This window comes from Callionymus lyra, chromosome 12, assembly GCF_982586985.1.
Source record: "Callionymus lyra chromosome 12, fCalLyr1.hap1.1, whole genome shotgun sequence".
In the NCBI taxonomy this organism is placed as follows: domain Eukaryota; kingdom Metazoa; phylum Chordata; class Actinopteri; order Syngnathiformes; family Callionymidae; genus Callionymus; species Callionymus lyra.
The window spans coordinates 7,727,888-7,747,031 of NC_141829.1; the positions used below are offsets into that span (position 1 = coordinate 7,727,888).

At 45.0% G+C, this 19,144-nt stretch overlaps 2 protein-coding genes across 4 annotated transcripts; both read left to right on the forward strand.

Moving 5' to 3' along the window:
* The first annotated feature begins 284 nt into the window (after window positions 1-284).
* On the forward strand, window positions 285-9,578 carry LOC148068111 (putative methyltransferase DDB_G0268948). Of its 2 annotated transcripts, none has more exons than XM_087803992.1 (7): window positions 285-449; window positions 6,956-7,161; window positions 8,027-8,187; window positions 8,251-8,470; window positions 9,062-9,162; window positions 9,239-9,376; window positions 9,439-9,578. In XM_087803992.1, the coding sequence occupies exons 2-7, from the start codon at window positions 7,054-7,056 to the stop codon at window positions 9,530-9,532; spliced, it is 822 nt and encodes a 273-aa protein (XP_087660118.1). In that variant the 5' UTR covers window positions 285-449; window positions 6,956-7,053; the 3' UTR covers window positions 9,533-9,578. The 2 variants fall into 2 exon arrangements, with proteins under 2 accessions (XP_087660118.1, XP_087660119.1); XM_087803993.1 differs by having other exon boundaries at window positions 285-425.
* Window positions 9,579-14,902: 5,324 nt separating this feature from the next.
* LOC148068112 (putative methyltransferase DDB_G0268948) lies at window positions 14,903-18,697 on the forward strand. 2 transcript variants are annotated; one of them, XM_087803989.1, is made up of 7 exons: window positions 14,903-15,084; window positions 15,606-15,816; window positions 16,718-16,878; window positions 16,942-17,161; window positions 18,190-18,290; window positions 18,367-18,504; window positions 18,566-18,697. In XM_087803989.1, exons 2-7 carry the CDS (start codon window positions 15,709-15,711, stop codon window positions 18,657-18,659), a joined length of 822 nt encoding a protein of 273 aa, XP_087660115.1. In that variant the 5' UTR covers window positions 14,903-15,084; window positions 15,606-15,708; the 3' UTR covers window positions 18,660-18,697. The 2 variants fall into 2 exon arrangements, with proteins under 2 accessions (XP_087660115.1, XP_087660117.1); XM_087803991.1 differs by having other exon boundaries at window positions 14,903-15,060.
* The last annotated feature ends 447 nt before the right edge of the window (window positions 18,698-19,144 follow it).

Consider the following 19,144-nt stretch of genomic DNA (forward strand, 5'->3'; position numbering starts at 1 on the left):
CACACACACACGCACGCACACATTCAACGCCACAAAGATTGGAATTTATACGTGACTGCGTATAGAAATGTCCCCACGAGGGGGCGACGCTTGTGTTGAGTCCAGCACCGATCAAATGTAACATATATCGTTTGATAACCGTATAAATAATAATTTAAAAAAAATGTGACAGTGTAAATAAATACAAATTGTGTAACTAGAAGTTGTTTTTTTTAAACATGAATTCAACGTCACCCCCCTCCCGTCTCCAACATGGTATGATCCAACTCCACTTCTCCAAACAGCCTCCAGCGAGAGGAAGTTTTTAAACCGCTTTAAATCAGGATTTATACAAGTTTATCATGTTCTTTTGACGACGAAGATGTTTTCATTTTAAAAAACATCCTTTATCTAAGACGCATTTGAAAGGCTGTTCCTGCTGGTTTGTAAGTGTTAACTGTCGAGCAAAGGTTAGTCTTTCTTTGTCAATTATTTTCCAAACAATTATGACTCGAAACTAGATCCACTATTGGTATATATGGTACTCATTATAAGGAGGACGTTTACTTGTTTTACATGAAAGTCTATATCAAACTGGAAATTGATGTTGTAAAAGCAGATGTATTTTTCTGTAAATGTTTGGAAAATCACTCGTGATTGACGATCTATTTGCAAAATCTCCTAAAAACTGGTTCAACAAAACGATTCTCATGAAAAAACAATTTTAAAAATGGTTCACATTTAAGCTGTGATAAGAGATAATTGCCAAAGATTTGTAAGACTTCTACTTGAAAAATCTACTTAAAAAATCAAGTCAAATGTTATCAGAATCCGAAACTTGTATATCCAAATACAACATAGATTTAATTTAGTGATGTCAGTACAGTATGAAAGAATGAAATGAGATAACACACAATAGAAGCAATAGAAAAAAAGAGAACCCCTGAGTTATCTATTATAACCTCAGGTTCTGCGAGTTGGTGCGAAGCCCTCCAACGGCTTCGCTATGGGTTTACCCCGAGGCACCGCCTCGTCTCTGAGAAAGCTTAATGAACTCGCCACCCAGCAGGGGGCAGTACCTTCCTATAAAGGCGGGCAGCACCCGCCGCACTTTCTCCAACTGAAAACTCAGCGAGAAGGGCGGCCGCTGGGCGACGAGGTTGGAGGGCTTCGCACCAACTCGCAGAACCTGAGGTTATAATAGATAACTCAGGGGTTCTGCTTCATTGGTGCTCCGCCCTCCAACGGCTTCGCTATGGGTTTACCCAAAAGGCGAAGCCTGACGGGATAAATGTACCCCCAGCTGGACGCCGCTCCTGGAGCAGCATCACTAGGGCCCCGCCGGCCCAGGGTCCAATCCCACTTGAGCCGTGGGCCCTGAGGGGGGCACAACAGCGCTCAAGACAGTATGAGCTACTGATCCCGCCGTTACGTCGAGGAGATAGGCCTTAGCGAAGGTAGACGTGGACGCCCAAGAGGCAGCAGAGCAGATATCCTCTGCTGCCACACCCCGCAAAAGAGCCACTGAGGCTGCCACGCCACGGGTGGAATGTGCCCTCAGACCGCTAGGAGCGGATCCACCCGCTGCTCGGTAGGCACGGATAATGGCCGATCTCACCCAATGAGAGAACCTCTGGGGGGAGAGAGCCTCTCCCCGCCGGCATCTACCGTGGCAGACAAAAAGGGCATCAGAGCGCCTAAACTCGGCCACCCGCCGCAAGTAACAGGCCAACGCCCTCACTGGACACAACAGGTGGAGACGCTCCTGACCCGGGTCCGAGTGAGGCGGCGGGTGAAAGGCCCGCAGCGTGAAGGTCGTCGCCCGGAACAAGGAACTCAGAATCTTCGGGCGGAACGCTGGGTTAGGACGCAAAGACACCGAAGACTCCTCGACGCCAAAGGAAAGACACTCAGGGCTAATGGAGAGGGCACAAAGCTCACTTGCTCTCTTCGTGGTTGTTAGTGCCAGAAGGAGCGATACCTTGAAAGACAAGATATCCAATGGGACTTGGTCAAGAGGCTCGAAGGTCGGCCCTGTGAGAGAGTCCAGTACCAACTGGAGATCCCACTGAGGGCTGGAAGGCCTTGCAGGAGGTCGAAGCCTGCAGGCACCCCGCAGGAAACCCGCCACCAAAGGGTGGGCGCGAACCGAAGCACCCTCAAAACCGACGTGCCTCGTCGCTATGGCTGATGCGAACACTCTCAGTGTCGCCACAGTCCGCCCGTTATCCAGCAAATGTTGCAGGAAAGACAGGATAGCGGAGACCAAACAAGAGCTGGGGTCCAAGGACCTGTCTGAACACCAGCGGGAGAATATCCCCCACTTTGAGGCATAAAGCCTACGTGTTGATGGGGCCCGGGCGTTCTCCAGCGTGTGGAGAACGTCCGGGTCCAGGGTCCCGATCAGCTCGTCCCGTGCAGGAGCCACACCTTGAGAGGCCGGCCCAGCACCGGGGGCGCTGTCAGTGTCCCCCCCGCCTGACACAGGGCAGCGGGGCCCCAAGGGATGGCCCACGGGGCCCCGACCGCCATGCGCACCAGCTCTGGGAACCAGAGCGCCCCCGGGGAGTCTGGTGCCACTAGAATTAACCTCAGCCCCCCCCGCCTCGTCCTCCGAATCAGGGGGAGAAGGAGCCGCGGAGGAGGGAAGGCGAACAGCAGACCGACCGGCCACCTCGAATGGGCTAAAGCGTCCACGCCTAGTGGGGGGCGGTCCGAAGCCCTGAGGGAGAACCAAAGAGGGCATTTGAAGTTCTCCTTGCTGGCGAAGAGGTCTGCAACCGGGTGACCGAATCGAGACCAGATCTCGCTTGCCACTGCCTCGGACAGACCCCATTCGTCCTGGACGGCCCCCCTCGACAGTCTGTCCGCTACTGCATTCAGCTCGCCCGGGACGTGCTGGGCTCTGAGCGAAAGCAGGTGACAGTCCGCCCACAGCCAAATCTTCCTTGCCACACACAGAAGGGCTGGGGATCTGACTCCACCTTGGCGATTTACGTACGCCACGGCGGTGGAGCTGTCTGAAAATACTAGGACGTTGGACTGTGACAGTTGGGGAGAGAGGTGAAGCAGGACATTGTGAATCGCCTTCAGCTCTAGCCAGTTTATGTGTCTGAGCACCGGACTGCTCCAGACCCCACTGGCATAGGCCTGACCCGAGGTGCCTCCCCAACCTGTCAGGGAAGCGTCTGTGAACACTTGAGTGTAACGAAGGACGCAACCCAATGGAACTCTCCGCCTGAGGTTGGCGTGAGAGTTCCAGAACTGGATGTCCTGCAAAACCCGAGCGGGAAGGCGCACTTTCCGACCTCTTTCCCGCTTGAGGTCTAGCTTGAGACGACCAAACCATCTCTGAAGCTCCCTCATGTGCAGCAAGCCCAGCCGAACAACCGTGTGGGCTGCCGCCATGAGCCCCAGGAGGGACATAACAGTGCCTGCTGTTGTCACGTGACACCGAGCTTCCAGCAACTGTGTTGTCAGTCGGAGAATGGGCTGGATACGCACGTCCGGGAGGCGCGCGTATCCTTCCTCCGAGTTCAACAGTACCCCCAGGTAACTAACTGTTGAACTGGAGTCAGAGCGCTCTTGCTGAGGTTCACTGTGAACCCCAGGGTGGCAATATGGCTCAACACCTTCTGTGTGTGAGCGTAACTTTCTGCCTCTGACCTGGCAAGGATCAACCAGTCGTCCAGATAGGTCAAGATCCTTACCCCACTCACTCTCAAAGGCTCCACTGCCGCTTCCACACACTTGGTGAAGGTCCTGGGTGCCAGAGAGTAGCCGAACGGAAGTCGAGTGTACTGAAACACCCGACCCTCGAGGGCGAAACGCAAGTACTTTCGATGTCTCTTGACTATCGGTATGTGAAAGTACGCTTCGGTCAGGTCGATAGATGTCATCCAATCTCCTGGACATACACCTGAAAGCAGTTTCTTGACCGTCAACATGCGAAACGGGCGGGTAGCTATGAACTTGTTCAAATAGCTGAGGTCCAGAATGGGCCTCCAACCCCCGGTCTTCTTCGCCACGAGGAAGTACCGGGAGTAAAACCCTGACATCATCTCGGCTGCAGGGACCAGTTCTACGACCTCCTTCTGCAGCAGAGTAGACACCTCGTTTCTCAGACAGGATAGTTTCTCCTGCTCCACCATACGCGTCCAGAGAATCCCTGAAAAACGCGGGGGTTGACGGGCAAACTGTAGCGCATAGCCCCGCCTGATTACTCCCCCCAGCCAAGTGGGTCCTAGAAGTAAAACCAGGCGACTCCAAGCCGAATAATGTTCTGTCAGAACCGCAGCCCTGGCGAACCTTGGGTAGTCCTCCGGCCCGCCCCCCATGGACGGGCCGTAGACGAAAGGGCATCACACAAGCCGCGTCTCTATCTCTTGAATCCACAGAGCATGTACTCGAGTTGGATTCACTAGAACCCCCACTCTCATACATAAAAGCCGGCTCTGTGGGAGAAGCGCGCAAGTGCGCATGAGACACCTCAGATGCGCGTCGTGCGTGTTTCCTTCCCCCCCCGGAAGTCTTCCCAACTCCCTGAGCACTTCTTAGTGTCACCGGAGCTGACAAAACCCGCGATGTGGAGGAAAGCGCTGGAGAATTAACCCGGAGCTGAAGTGAGTTAGGTCGCGCGCGCGTCGGCACCGCATCACTCACCCGGTCCCGTACATTCTCCAGCCCCGCTGGCGGTCCCGACCTGTTCGTCACTCGTGAGATCCGACCGCCACGCACCTCTCCAGTTGATCGACCAGACGGGACGGAAGTTCCTCGCCCTCGCCTGGTCTCAGAACGGCGAAAAAACTCGCGCGTAAAAACACCAGGTTGCGTCAGTTCCATGGCGCTTCTCCGCCGCCAAACGTGACGTCCTCCACGGTGCCAGTGTTTGTAGACAGCGCTGTGGGGGAAGGAACAACCTCCGGTTAACATAGACATGTCCGGACAAGTTCCACTCACCTCATCAGCTGTCACGCTCTGTCGGGCACGGGCGCTGGTCGACGCGGAAGTAAACACAGCTGATTCAGCCGGTCTCGCGGACCTCTGCTCGTCTGTAAACAAAACACATGTGGTTGGAGTCTGCCCCTCATTCGTGTGGACAGACTCCGTTATTGCAGTCTCGGTATGACCCGGACGAAGGGGTTTAAAACCTCCTTCGGACTGTGTTATGAGAGGAAAATCACGCCGTCTATGACCGGCGGAGCATGTTAGCTTAGCATTAGCGGCGAAAGTTTCTAATGACGCCTGTGAATACGTCACACTCACAGGCGGAAACACATGCACGCTACCAACCTCTCTCTCATAACGAACCACCTAGGGAGGGGGAGGAGCCCTCGGCCGTCGACTCTGCTGCGGCTGCTGGCTCCCCCGGCTCGCGCTGCGGATCTTGGCGACGCTCACTCGTCGCACGCCGCCGCTGTTGCCGATGTTGTTGGTGCTGCTGGGGTGGCTGGTCTCTGGTGACGCTTCCCCCCAGCACCAGATGATGATGCCGACGAACGGGATCTCCGTCTCCGCGTATCCCCGTCGCGCATCGTCATCACGCCAAACGTGACGTCATCCATGACGTTTCTCCGCCAAACGTGACGTCATCCATGGCGCCGGGATTTTCTTGACAACGCTCATCGGCGGTCAAACCCCGTCAGCGCATGTCAACACGGAAGTAAACACAGCTGATCAAGCCGGTCTCGTGGACATTTGCTTATCAGGCCGACGAACGGGATCTTCTCCGCGTATCCTCGTCGCGCCTCGTCATCACGCCCATGCAGGTGATGGCGGAGCTGCGCCGCCTCCTGCCGGGCCATTCCTCTCAATGGTGCGTCCGTTCCATGGCGTTTCTCCGCCAAACGTGACGTCATCCATGAAGTTTCTCCGCCAACGTGACGTCATCCATGACGTTTCTCCGCCAAACGTGACGTCATCCATGGCGCCGGGATTTTTTTTGACAACGCTCATCGGCGGTCAAACCCCGTCAGCGCATGTCAACACGGAAGTGAAGTAAACACAGCTGATCAAGCCGGTCTCGTGGACATTTGCTTATCTGGAAACAAAGCACATGGTTGAGTCTGCCCTTCATTCGTGTGGACAGACTCCGTTATTACAGTCTCGGTATGACCCGGACGAAGGGGTTTAAAACCTCCTCCGAACTGTGTTCTGAGAGGAAACTCTCGCCGTCTATGAACGGCGGAGCATGTTAGCTTAGCATTAGCGGCGAAAGTCTCTAATGACGCCTGTGAATACGTCACACTCACAGGCGGAGCCACATGCACACTAATACCTCTCAAGTGAACCCGTCGAGTGCTGCAGGAGGGCCATGAGACCTGCAAGAGATACTCACCTGATCGCTCTCGCATACCCCATGGTCGACTCCATGCAGCGAGCCAGTCGTCCTCCTCGTCGACATCTGTTCATGACCGATGGACGACTCAGCTCGACTCATCAGGGCCCAACACGTTGGAACGTGAGCTTGTCGAGTGCAGCGCACAGGACTGCCGTGTTGTTTTCTTAAACAACACGGCAGTCCTGTGTTGATCATAATCATGATCTGAGGCGGCGTGGGTCGACAAGCCTCGAACGCTTCCCAACACTGTCAAAAGCCGTGGGAAGCGCTCGGAAGGCCACATAATCATCACGTGTGATTTGGGCCTCTAGGCAAAACGAAGCAGACATGTGTGTCTCCTCTTCAGGGAGTCTTCGTGTACACATGGTTCACTTCAATATTCATTCGCCATCATTACATTCCACTGTCAGGAGCTTTCTCGCTGAGTTGAAAAAGGAGAAAGTGCGGCGGGTGCTGCCCGCCTTTATAGGAAGGTACTGCCCCCTGCTGGGTGGCGAGTTCATTAAGCTTTCTCAGAGACGAGGCGGTGCCTCGGGGTAAACCCATAGCGAAGCCGTTGGAGGGCGGAGCACCAATGAAGCAGAACCAGGATAACGGGTTTAAAAAAAAGTTAGATTTATGTTCTGCTCTCTGTAGAAACGACCATTGGAAACAGACCATCTTCACTGAATGTTTCAAAGACTGATGAATAATTGAAAGAGTGAAAGAGCCACCGACACGAGAACGAGTCAACGATGGCCATCCGCCTGTTTGAAGGGAAGAAACACGCTGAGAACTACTGGAAGTACAGACTTTCTCCGTCAGAGTTGTTTGAAGAGGCCGTCAAGTTTCTGCAAAAACAGGTAAATCATCTCCAAGAAGACATTCTACTCAATTCAGAACCAAAAAAAAAGGTGAATGTTTTTGTTTCCTGATCATTTGACCTCAGCATGTTGTCAACAATTAAATTGTTAGTTTTTTAATTGGAGATTTTGTTTTAAAATTATTTTTATTGTATTTTTTTTTTGTCTGAACAAAGTCTGAACCAGTTCAAGTCAAGTCAAGTTCTTTTATTGTCAAATATATGCATGTATTCAGACATATAGCATAAATGAAATTTTGGTCCTCTCTGACCCACGATGCAAAACATGAAAGCTTAACAACATTAAACACTTAAAACAATTAAAGACATTACAATTAAAGACTTAAACAGACATTAATTAAGACATTGAAGAAAATAAATAAAACAAATAACCAACAAAATGAAATAAATAATCAACAAACCTAAATAATCATCTTATTAACAGATTATAAACAAAAGTTTTAATGTACAGGTAGTGCAAGCAGAGGTGAGATTGATGGTAGTTAATGGAATTTTTACATGAAATGTAGTTTAATAAGCATATTTTGTCTATAAAATATTTCTCATTCTGTGTTTTTAGTTTTAAAATAATGTGAGGAAAACTTATTGAAACAAATGAAAACTATTAATTTGTGATAAATCAATGTGAATCCACAAATCCATTTATCAATGAATCTGATTAAAAGTCTTAATTTTTTGACATCACTACTGACAAGAAATCACAGTACAAAACACATGCTATGTTGCATTCAAGGACCATAAATAACTGTTCGAGTTGTTCAAAATATCAAGTTGTTCCGAGTAGAATTACGAGTTCAAAACTTAAATGATGTACATTGTAAACGTGTTTAAACCTGTTTCATCAGAAAGCTGGTCCGTTTGAGCTGGCGGTGGACGTGGGTTGTGGGTCGGGTCAGGGCACGCTGGTGCTGGCCAAACACTTTGACCGTGTGTTGGGGACAGATGTGAGTCCTGCACAGCTGGAAATGGCTCTGGAACATTCTATGAAGCCCAACATCACTTACAGGTGAGCGTGAATGAGCGACAACTGCAAGTATTCGAAACCAGAGGCAAATGTTTGTGTTTGCAGCGAATGTTCAGCTGAGAAACTGCCGGTCGCTGAAAGCTCTGTGGATCTGCTGATGTCCAGTTCTGCCCTCCACTATTTCGACGGACCTTGCTTTCTTCAGGAAGTCGACAGAGTCCTTAAGCCGGGTGCAGTTCTGGCTTTGTTCAACTTCACATGTGAATACATGGACGTCAGCTTCTCCGACTGCTGCCAGGAGTCCCTTCACCAAGTGTGTCAAGAGGTGCAGACCTGTCAATCATTATTTTTCATCATTTGACATTCCAGATCTTTCGTTACTCCTTGAAGTTTCCATCCTATCTAGAGAAAAACCATATTGAAGCAGAGAATTGAAGCTCTTTATATCACCACCTAAACATGGACCAGATTCACCGGCTGAGATGCAAAAACAGTGGAGGATAAGATATTTATTTATTCTTCCCACAGTGGGGACATTTGTCACATCATTTTAAATAAAACATACAAATATCCCTTCAAAATATGAAATGAAAACCAAGTTTCTAACCCTGAAATATTCAATTCAACCATGAAAGATTCTGTTGGCACTGATATACTTCCATGTTTAATCCTTTCAAAAGACTAATATATATATATATGTATATATATATATATATACATATATATATATATATATATATATATATATATATATATATATAATTTTAATATTCTTTTATATTCTAACCCTAAGGTCGGAACATCAACATGAAAATAAATCTACATTTATTTGAGCAACCATCCAGCGGGCCTCATGAAATTACTTGAACTGAATTTTGTTCCTTATTTTATTCCTTATTATTTTCTTTTGTTTCAGTTTTATAGCGCTCTGGAACCCTACTTGCATCCTATAGTCGCCAATGACAAACAACAGTACCTGGACGCTTATTCTTCCATTCCTTACTCTGAGAAAGAGTGGTAAGTGTCCACTGACTGTGTCACGATAATAAGCTTATACAGTAAAATAAATAAATCACATGCTCATGTTCGTCAGGCACGACAGTGTGACGGTGGAAAGGCTCGTACCTCTGTCCAGCTACATCGGACTTGTGGAGAGTTTCACCAACTACCAGGCTCTGCTGAAGGAAGACCCTGAGAAGGCTGCGTCACTGTCCCGAGACGTCCTCCAAAGGTGACACGATTTGGAAATTATAACGTACAATACATTCTAAATGTAGTTTCATATGTCTGAAGGTTGATGGCCATCATGAAGGTGACGTCTGCGGAGACAGAGGTGCTGCTGTCAGTGAAGTATTACTACGTGTTCGCGAGAAAACCTCATCTCTGACTTTGAAAATTACATCTTAAATAAAGATTCACCCTTTGTCTTAAAATTGTTGTGAATCCAAATAATCCTGAATGAGGAATCCAGAACAGAGTGGCGTATCACTAGAGAAACAGTTCATGGAGAAAGTCAATGATAATAAAAAACTTACCAAAAGTACAACAGGTTAATAACGAAAAGGGAGCGAGGGAATGTCAGAGTAATGACGGGCAGAACTGTAAAACAAGCTGATGCCCCTGATGCGTCCAACAATGGTAGTGTCGTCAGCAACTTCTGGAACGAGACTCAGCTCTGAGTTGTAGCAGAAGTCTGAAGTACATATAATGAAGAGGAGAGGGGCCAGTACTGTCCCCTGAGGTGCTCCTGTACTGCACACCACCGTGTCAGACGTGATGTCCTTCAGCCTGACATACCGTGGTCGATCAGTGGGATAATCTGAGATCCCGGAGACCAGACCAGGGTGCACATGCATCCGTGTCAGTTTGTCCTGGAGCAGAGTGGGCTGGATGGTGTTCGAAGGCACTAGAAAAGTCCAGGAACAGGATTCTCACTGAGCCGCTTCCTCTATTCAGGTGGGAGTAGGTCCGATGCAGGAGGTGAATGATGGCATCTTCTACACCAGGGGTGCTCACACTTTTTCAGCATGCAAGCTACTTATAAAATGATCAAGTCAAAAAGATCTATCTACTACAAAAATGCAAAACATATATTTATTTATAAATATATTGAGGATTCTTTATATCTACAATGTATGTTGATGTACATACATAACCGCATGAGCCAATATTGCTCAACACAACACAACACAACACAAGCCTCAAGCACACTTCCGAATGTTCATCAGTCATGGTGGAAAGGTTCTTGGACTTTATTATCTTCATGTGGGAAAAGGCTGACTCACATAAATAAGTGGAGCTGAATGATGCTGTCAAGGAGGTAGCACATTTCCTCATGTTGGGGTACTTTACCCCTGTGAGTAAGTTCCAGAAATGTCAATGAGCTCTATGCTGTGTCTCAAATCGCATACTAGCGTACTAAAAGTTAGTATTTTTAGTGCGTTAGTGCGTCTCAATTCTTAGTATGCGAAATTTAGTGCGCCATGCACACTAAATTGGCGTACTAACACGCCCACAAAACTTATCATGGTTCGATGGACACTAACCACACTAAACAGCCGCCATCTTAGTGACGTTTTAAACAGAAGTTACGTCATATATAAATGCATATATATACATATACTTACAGGTGCATTTTCCGCAGCAGTAGGAGGATAAACACTTCTTCGCTGCTGATACCAGTTTAAATATCTCGCAATTATGACATTTTTTCTTTATTTCTTTTTCCAAAGTTGCAAAACGTGCTGCCAGCAGGTGTCGGCGATAGCGTTCAAACAGCTGGTTGAAACATCGTTAAATAGAAGTAGAAGAAGAAGCTGTCATGTGATTTCCGGTTAGTGTGTAGCAGCAGAGTTTGATTTGAGACATACTGTGGAGAATTTGCGTACTAGTTAGTCCGTACACTAAACTGATGCATACTAACTTCTAGCATACTAAGAGTAGTATGCGATTTGAGACACAGCACTAGACTTCAGCTCAATGTCGGCTTGTAGTGTCAAAATCTCATCTTCCACTGCAGCAGAGTTCAGGTGAAACAGTGTTGCAGTTTTTGATGAGAGTGAATCAACCTCAGCATCTTCCCGAAAAGGATAGCACATGAATGTAGCGACTGGCTCGAGCAAAGAAAAGTCTTGAAAGCGTTTGTCAAACTCTGATATAGACAATTGTTAATCACCCACTGACCGTCATTTAGTTTCGTGTATTCTGCTTGTCCAGCTACACGGAAAAACTCCTTAATCTCTGGACAGAGCTCTCGAAATCGTTGCAGGAATTTCCCTCGACTAAGCCATCTCACGTCAGTGTGTAGCACAACTCAGAGTGGTCGCAGTCAGCATTCTCACAAGCGATCTTCGTTGCAACATCCATGATCTCTTTCATGTTGAGCATTTTAGTGCATAACGCTTGTTGGTGGATTATGCAATGGTAATTTAGGAAGTCCGGGAAAGCATCGTCCTGCCTGCAATAAATCCATTCAAGCGGCCAACCATTGCGGGTGCTCCATCCGTGGTGATAGAGTTTTCCCGTTAAAGTTTTTAAACGACAGAAATATGTCCTCTCCTCGCGGCTGTTCTTTCATGGGCAGTAATTTTAATAGCTCTTCTTTTGTAGTGATATCACTAAACACCATACGAATGAAAATGCACATCTGGGCTGTGTCACTCATGTCCGTAGATTCGTCCAACTGCAGTGAGAAACACTCGCAATCTCCGATCTCCTTCCAAAGTTGCTGAGTTAAATCCTCAGCCAAGGCTTCACTTGGCTTAACTTTTCTCTTTCTCAGCTCGCTTCTCGGCGGGAAGTCGGTGTCGTATTTTTTATGAACAGTCCGAAAATGCCGCTCCACATTCCCCTTCTTTGGCATTGCGATGGTAAACTTGCAGATGAGGCAAACGCACTTGGAGAATGTCATCGTAAAAAATAAGTCCTCCTCCCAATCCGTATGAAAGTGATACGTTTTTTTCATCTTACTTGGTCCAGCTTGCCCATTCATTTTTACACCCTTTCTTAGGTTTAAGAGAAAAAAAAGAAGGCTGAAAACTGGCGGTAACTCCGTAATATTATTTTAAAAATTGATTGATTTATATTAACTTTGGCACACGTACACTGGAAGAGGCGGGAGCTCAGATTGGCTGCTGTGCATGTCAATCAAATGGTGAGTGCCCCGATTGGTTTTCAGCCTTCGGTTTGTTCTCTTAAACTTGTCGAGACTCAACCTAAGCTCTCTTCACTATTTTCTTATATCATATTTTATTAAATCAGGCGATCTACTTGCAACAGCTTCACGATCCACTGTTCAGCTGAATCGGCCAGATCTTTTTTTGGACTGGAACGATACAGGAAGTCTTCCACAGGGTTGGTACCCCAGCCGTAGAATGAGGTTGAAGACATGCTGGAGCGCCTCAGCTAGTTCAGCAGCACAGGTCTTTAGCAGTCGAGCAGACACCTTGTCAGGACCAGCAGCCTTCCCTGGATGAATCCTCCGAAGTACATCATGTACCTGGAGTGAGGTGAAGCTGGGAAGAGGTTGTGTGGAGCTGAGGGGGGCACAGGAAGGTGGGGAAGGTTGTAAAGTGGGCAGCAGTGAGGGTGAGGTAACCTGCTCAAACCTGTTGAAAAAGTTGTTGAGACCGTTTGCATCCTCCACCGTGTCCACTGCAGTCAGAGGGGACTTGGTCTTGTGTCCAGCGATGGTCTTAACACCATCCCAGACTCTCTTATTTCTTCTCTGCTCAGCTTCTCCTCCAACCTCCTCCTGTAGGTGTCCTTTGCCTCCTTCAAGCATCGCTTCACCTCCTGCTGAGCTGACCTCATGGCGTCCCTGTCCCTGCTCCTGAAAGCCACCTTCTTCCTGTTATGGACATCCTTGACCTCCTTTGTTACCCACGGTTTATTATTAGGGTAACAACGGACAGTCTTAGCAGGGGCGACAACGTCCAAGCAGAATAATCTGTTAGACAGTGTGTCTGTCCCTCGATGTCCTCACCGTGAGACTTCAGCCGCCCATCCCAATCTGTGGTGTCAAAGCAGTCTCTGATGGCGTCCTCCACAGCTGGTGTCCCCCTAGTGGTCACAGTCTGTCTCTGCACCAGAGGAGTGTACCGTGACTGAAGGTGGACCAGGTTATGATCGGACCTTCCAAGTGGAGGAAGAGGTTTGGCTCTGTACGCGTCCTTCAAGTTGGTATAGAGAAGGTCAATTGCCCTGTTATTCCTGGTGGGACAATCCACCGCCTCGTGGAAAGTAGGCAGAGTAGAGTCCAGGTTGGCATGATTCAAATCTCCAGAGATGAGGATAAATGCATCAGGATGTTGATTCTGAAGTCAGCTGAGTGAGCCACGTCTCTGTGAAGATGAACAAGCTTTTCCCTCGGTAGATCCACTGGTCGTTGAGGGCAGACAGCTCGTCAATCTTGTTCGTCAATGAATTGATGTTCCCCATCGTGATCGTGGGTATCGACGGTCTGTGACGATACCGGCGCTGGAGTTCAACCGGAATACCATGACGATCTCCAGGACGTGCCATTGATTTCACTGACGACAGATCCTCTCTTGAGTAAAAAAGACGATTCTCTCCATGTTCAAAAGTATCCAGCGAAAAAATTATAATAAAGATTATTAAAAAAAACTGAAAGTTATTGATTATTGCTGCGGAGCTACTGGAGAGGCTGTCTTCGTCGTCTGCGCCTTGTGACGTATGTAAACTATGTTTCAACTTTACATTTGGCAGCTACTTTAGACATCTTTTGCTGACCTTTCTGCTATTTTGTTCTCACATAATGATTTCCGATTGTGTATAGATCTTAAAGAGCACCTAATGTGCTGATTTAAGTGTGTCATCATTTTTTCTAGGACCTCTATTATACTCATCAGTTTCTTTTTGCACAAAACTCTCATTTAATATAGATATTTACATTAGAAATATGCTTAAGCCCCGCCCACTTAAAATGCGCTGTTTTGGCCTGAGACAAAGTCCCGTCCGAGCAACCACGCCCACTCAGCTCTGATTGGTCACAAAAACACGAGTTGCATTCAAGAACTCACATAAATTTCTAACTCCTAAAACTCACGTTTTGTACATTAAAAACGAATAATAAAAAGTAGGTTTGCTGCTTAATGTACACATTTAAAAAACACCTAAAGGCAGAAGTAACTCTCACCATGTTTACATAAATATTTATTTTGTTTCACGATTAACATGTAGGTTCTTAACTGATTTAGGGCTTCTAGGGGAGGACACCTGCACCAGTGTGATGTCACAATGTTTAATTTAAACCGTAATCTCGTTTGGCGAGATTTCAGATGGAAGGGAACTTTATTAAGTAATAACTTCAAAACAGAGCAACATCATGATGAATGAACTACTGCATTTTGAAGACTTCAACATTTACAACATGTGAATAACTCAGGAGAGTTGGGTTTTCACATTAGGTGCTCTTTAAGGAACACAACAAGACTAGTGTCGAGTGATGTCATCAGGTTCACACACGTACACACGCACACACACACGCACGCACACATTCAACGCCACAAAGATTGTAATTTAAACGTGACTGCGTATAGAAATGTCCCCACGAGGGGGCGACGCTTGTGTTGAGTCCAGCACCGATCAAATGTAACATATATCGTTTGATAACCGTATAAATAATAATTTTAAAAAAATGTGACAGTGTAAATAAATACAAATTGTGTAACTAGAAGTTCTTTAAACATGAATTCAACGTCACCCCCCTCCCGTCTCCAACATGGTATGATCCAACTCCACTTCTCCAAACAGCCTCCAGCGAGAGGAAGTTTTTAAACCGCTTTAAATCAGGATTTATACAAGTTTATCATGTTCTTTTGACGACGAAGATGTTTTCATTTTAAAAAACATCCTTTATCTAAGACGCATTTGAAAGGCTGTTCCTGCTGGTTTGTAAGTGTTAACCGTCGAGCAAAGGTTAGTCTTTCTTTGTCAATTATTTTCCAAACAAATATGACTCGAAACTAGATCCACTATTGGTATATATGGTACTCATTATAAGGAGGACGTTTACTTGTTTTACATGAAAGTCTATATCAAACTGGAAATTGATGTTGTAAAAGCAGATGTATTTTTCTGTAAATGTTTGGAAAATCACTCGTGATTGACGATCTATTTGCAAAATCTCCTAAAAACTGGTTCAACAAAACGATTCTCATGAAAAAACAATTTTAAAAATGGTTCACATTTAAGCTGTGATAAGAGATAATTGCCAAAGATTTGTAAGACTTCTACTTGAAAAATCTACTTAAAAAATCAAGTCAAATGTTATCAGAATCCGAAACTTGTATTGCCAAATACAACATAGATTTAATTTAGTGATGTCAGTACAGTATGAAAGAATGAAATGAGATAACACACAATAGAAGCAATAGAAAAAAAGAGAACCAGGATAACGGGTTTAAAAAAAAGTTTGATTTATGTTCTGCTCTCTGTAGAAACGACCTTTGGAAACAGACCATCTTCACTGAATGTTTCAAAGACTGATGAATAATTGAAAGACTCTAGTGAAAGAGCCACCGACAGGAGAACGAGTCAACGATGGCCATCCGCCTGTTTGAAGGGAAGAAACACGCTGAGAACTACTGGAAGTACAGACTTTCTCCGTCAGAGTTGTTTGAAGAGGCCGTCAAGTTTCTGCAAAAACAGGTAAATCATCTCCAAGAAGACATTCTACTTAATTCAGAACCAAAAAAAGATGAATGTTTTCATTTCCTGGGACTTTGGTTTCCTGATCATTTGACCTCAGCATGTTGTAATTGAAGAAATTGATAAATCAACAATTCATTTGTTAGTTTTTTAATTGGAGATTTTGTTTTAAAATTATTTTTATTGTATATTTTTTTGTCTGAACCAAGTCTGGACCAGTTCAAGTCAAGTCAAGTTCTTTTATTGTCAAATATATGCATGTATTCAGACGTATAGCATAAATTAAATTTTGGTCCTCTCTGACCCACAGTGCAAAACATGAAAGCTTAACAACAGACATTAAACACTTAAAACAATTAAAGACATTACAATTAAAGACTTAAACAGACATTAATTAAGACATTGAAGAAAATAAATAAAACAAATAACCAACAAAATGAAATAAATAATCAACAAACCTAAATAATAATCTTATTAACAGATTATAAACAAAAGTTTTAATGCACAGGTAGTGCAAGCAGAGGTGAGATTGATTGTAGTTAATGGAATTTCACATGAAATGTAGTTTAATAAGCATATTTTGTCTATAAAATATTTCTCATTCTGTGTTTTTAGTTTTAAAATAATGTGAGGAAAACGTATTGAAACAAATGAAAACTACTCATTTGTGATAAATCAATATGAATCCACAAATCCATTTATCAATGAATCTGATTAAAAGTCTTAATTTTTTGACATCACTACTGACAAGAAATCACAGTACAAAACACATGCTATGTTGCATTTAAGGACCATAAATAACTGTTTGAGTTGTTCAAAATATCAAGTTGTTCCGAGTAGAATTACGAGTACAAAACTTAAATGATGTACATTGTAAACGTGTTTAAACCTCTTTCATCAGAAAGCTGGTCCGTTTGAGCTGGCGGTGGACGTGGGTTGTGGGTCGGGTCAGGGCACGCTGGTGCTGGCCAAACACTTTGACCGTGTGTTGGGGACAGATGTGAGTCCTGCACAGCTGGAAATGGCTCTGGAACATTCTATGAAGCCCAACATCACTTACAGGTGAGCGTGAATGAGCGACAACTGCAAGTATTCGAAACCAGAGGCAAATGTTTGTGTTTGCAGCGAATGTTCAGCTGAGAAACTGCCGGTCGCTGAAAGCTCTGTGGATCTGCTGATGTCAAGTTCTGCCTTCCACTGGTTCGACGGACCTCGCTTTCTTCAGGAGGTCCATAGAGTCCTGAAGCCAGGTGCAGTTCTGGCTTTGTTCGACTTCGTAACTGCGGACATAGACGTCAGCTTCTCCGACTGCTGCCAGGAGTCCCTTCACCAAGTGTGTCGAGAGGTGCAGACCTGTCAATCATTCTGCTCTGAGTGCAGACAAATATCTCACGCTCCAGATCTTTCAGGACTTGCATCGGTTTCCCGCGAAACTGAGCGACATCAGAGAGGAGCTGCCGGCGCGTCGTGATATCACCAAATCTATAATAAATCCTCCTCCTTGTACGCGCACACATAACACTTTATAAATGACGCAAACCACTTAGCTCGTTAGCATAGACGGACAGGTTAAAACTTGTTTGGAAGTTCACGATCTTATAAGAAAACAACTGAGACGAGATGAAAAGTTCTTACAATATGTTGCTTTAACAAAAGAATGGTTTCAAAGAGACGAGTGACTGGATCACTAGTGTTTGACTAGATCATAAGTTAGTATCACTTCCGCGTATATACTGTACAAGACGCGTCGCCATAGCAACCGAGCCTAGCAAGCTGCGGCATACAGCTAACTGACAGACAGAGACATAGACGACAACGAGACATAGAAGTACAAATTGACAACTTTACAGAACGTGACACTGATTGGTCGAAGTGCGCATTTAAGAAATCCTTGATTTATACAATAAAAAATGCTAAATTATTGCACATGTTTTCGATATGCATATCGCACGTGGCAATATCGCAATATCGATATTTTTTTAGTATATCCTGCAGCCCTAAAACATACAAATATCCAGATTTAAATTATTCCAAAACCCTTCAAAATACAATTTATTGAATTCAAGTTTCAAGTTTCTAACCCTGAAATTTTCGATTCAATCATGAAAGATTCTGATATACTTCCATATTTAATCCTTTCAAAAGACTATATATCATTTTACATCATTTACTATATATCATTAAACAATTTCCCGAAGGAGACCTCCTGAGGGATCAATAAAGTTTTACCTTACCTTACCTTACCTTATTTTTGACATTCATAATATAAATTATTATTGCTAACGTTAGATTCTGTAAAGGTCAGAACATCAACATGAAAATAAATTGAGTTTTGTTCCCTATTTTATTCCCTAATATTTTCTTTTGTGTCAGTTTCATAGCGCTCTGAACCCCTACTGGAGTCCTTTAGTCGCCACTGACAAACAACAGTACCTGGACGCTTATTCTTCCATTCCTTACTCTGAGAAAGAGTGGTAAGTGTCCACAGACTGTGTCATGATAATAAGCTTATACAGTAAAATAAATAAATCACATGCTCATGTTCGTCAGGCACGAGAGTGTGACGGTGAAAAGGCTTGTACCTCTGTCCAGCTATATCGGACTTGTGGAGAGTTTCTCCAGCTACCAGGCTCTGCTGAAGGAAGACCCTGAGAAGGCTGCGTCACTGTCCCGAGACGTCCTCCAAAGGTGACACGATTCGGAAAATAAAACGTACAATAAATTCTAAATGTCGTTCATATGTCTGAAGGTTGATGGCCATCATGAAGGTGACGTCTGCGGAGACAGAGGTGCTGCTGTCAGTGAAGTATTACTACATGTTCGCGAGAAAACCTCATCTCTGACCCTTGAAAAATACATCTTAAATAAAGGCTCACCCTTATAATTGTTGTGAATGATCTTCTCTTAATCGACCTTTTTGAGAAAAAAAAAATACAATCTAAAAGACGTGTCCAAAGTGTGACCATTATTTGTACTGTGACATTTAAAACGACCGGATTTAGAACAACTCCACATTAAAGTCTCGTCTTAAAGTAATCAAATGTGATTTTAAAAACAAAGAAGACAAAGGAGCGAAAGGAAATACAACAACCTTTAAAAGATTAAAATTATAATTGATTCAAATCACACAGTCTAGTTCAAACACTACTAAAAAAAAAATCTCCACAAAATTGCGGGAGAGTCATATCTCACAGTCTGAGTTCAAATCTAAAAATAATACAAATAATTCCGAATGAGGAATCCAGAACAGAGTGGCCAATCACTAGAGAAACGGTTCATGGAGGAAGTCGGTAATAATAAAAACTCAACGAACCTGTATAAATGAAAA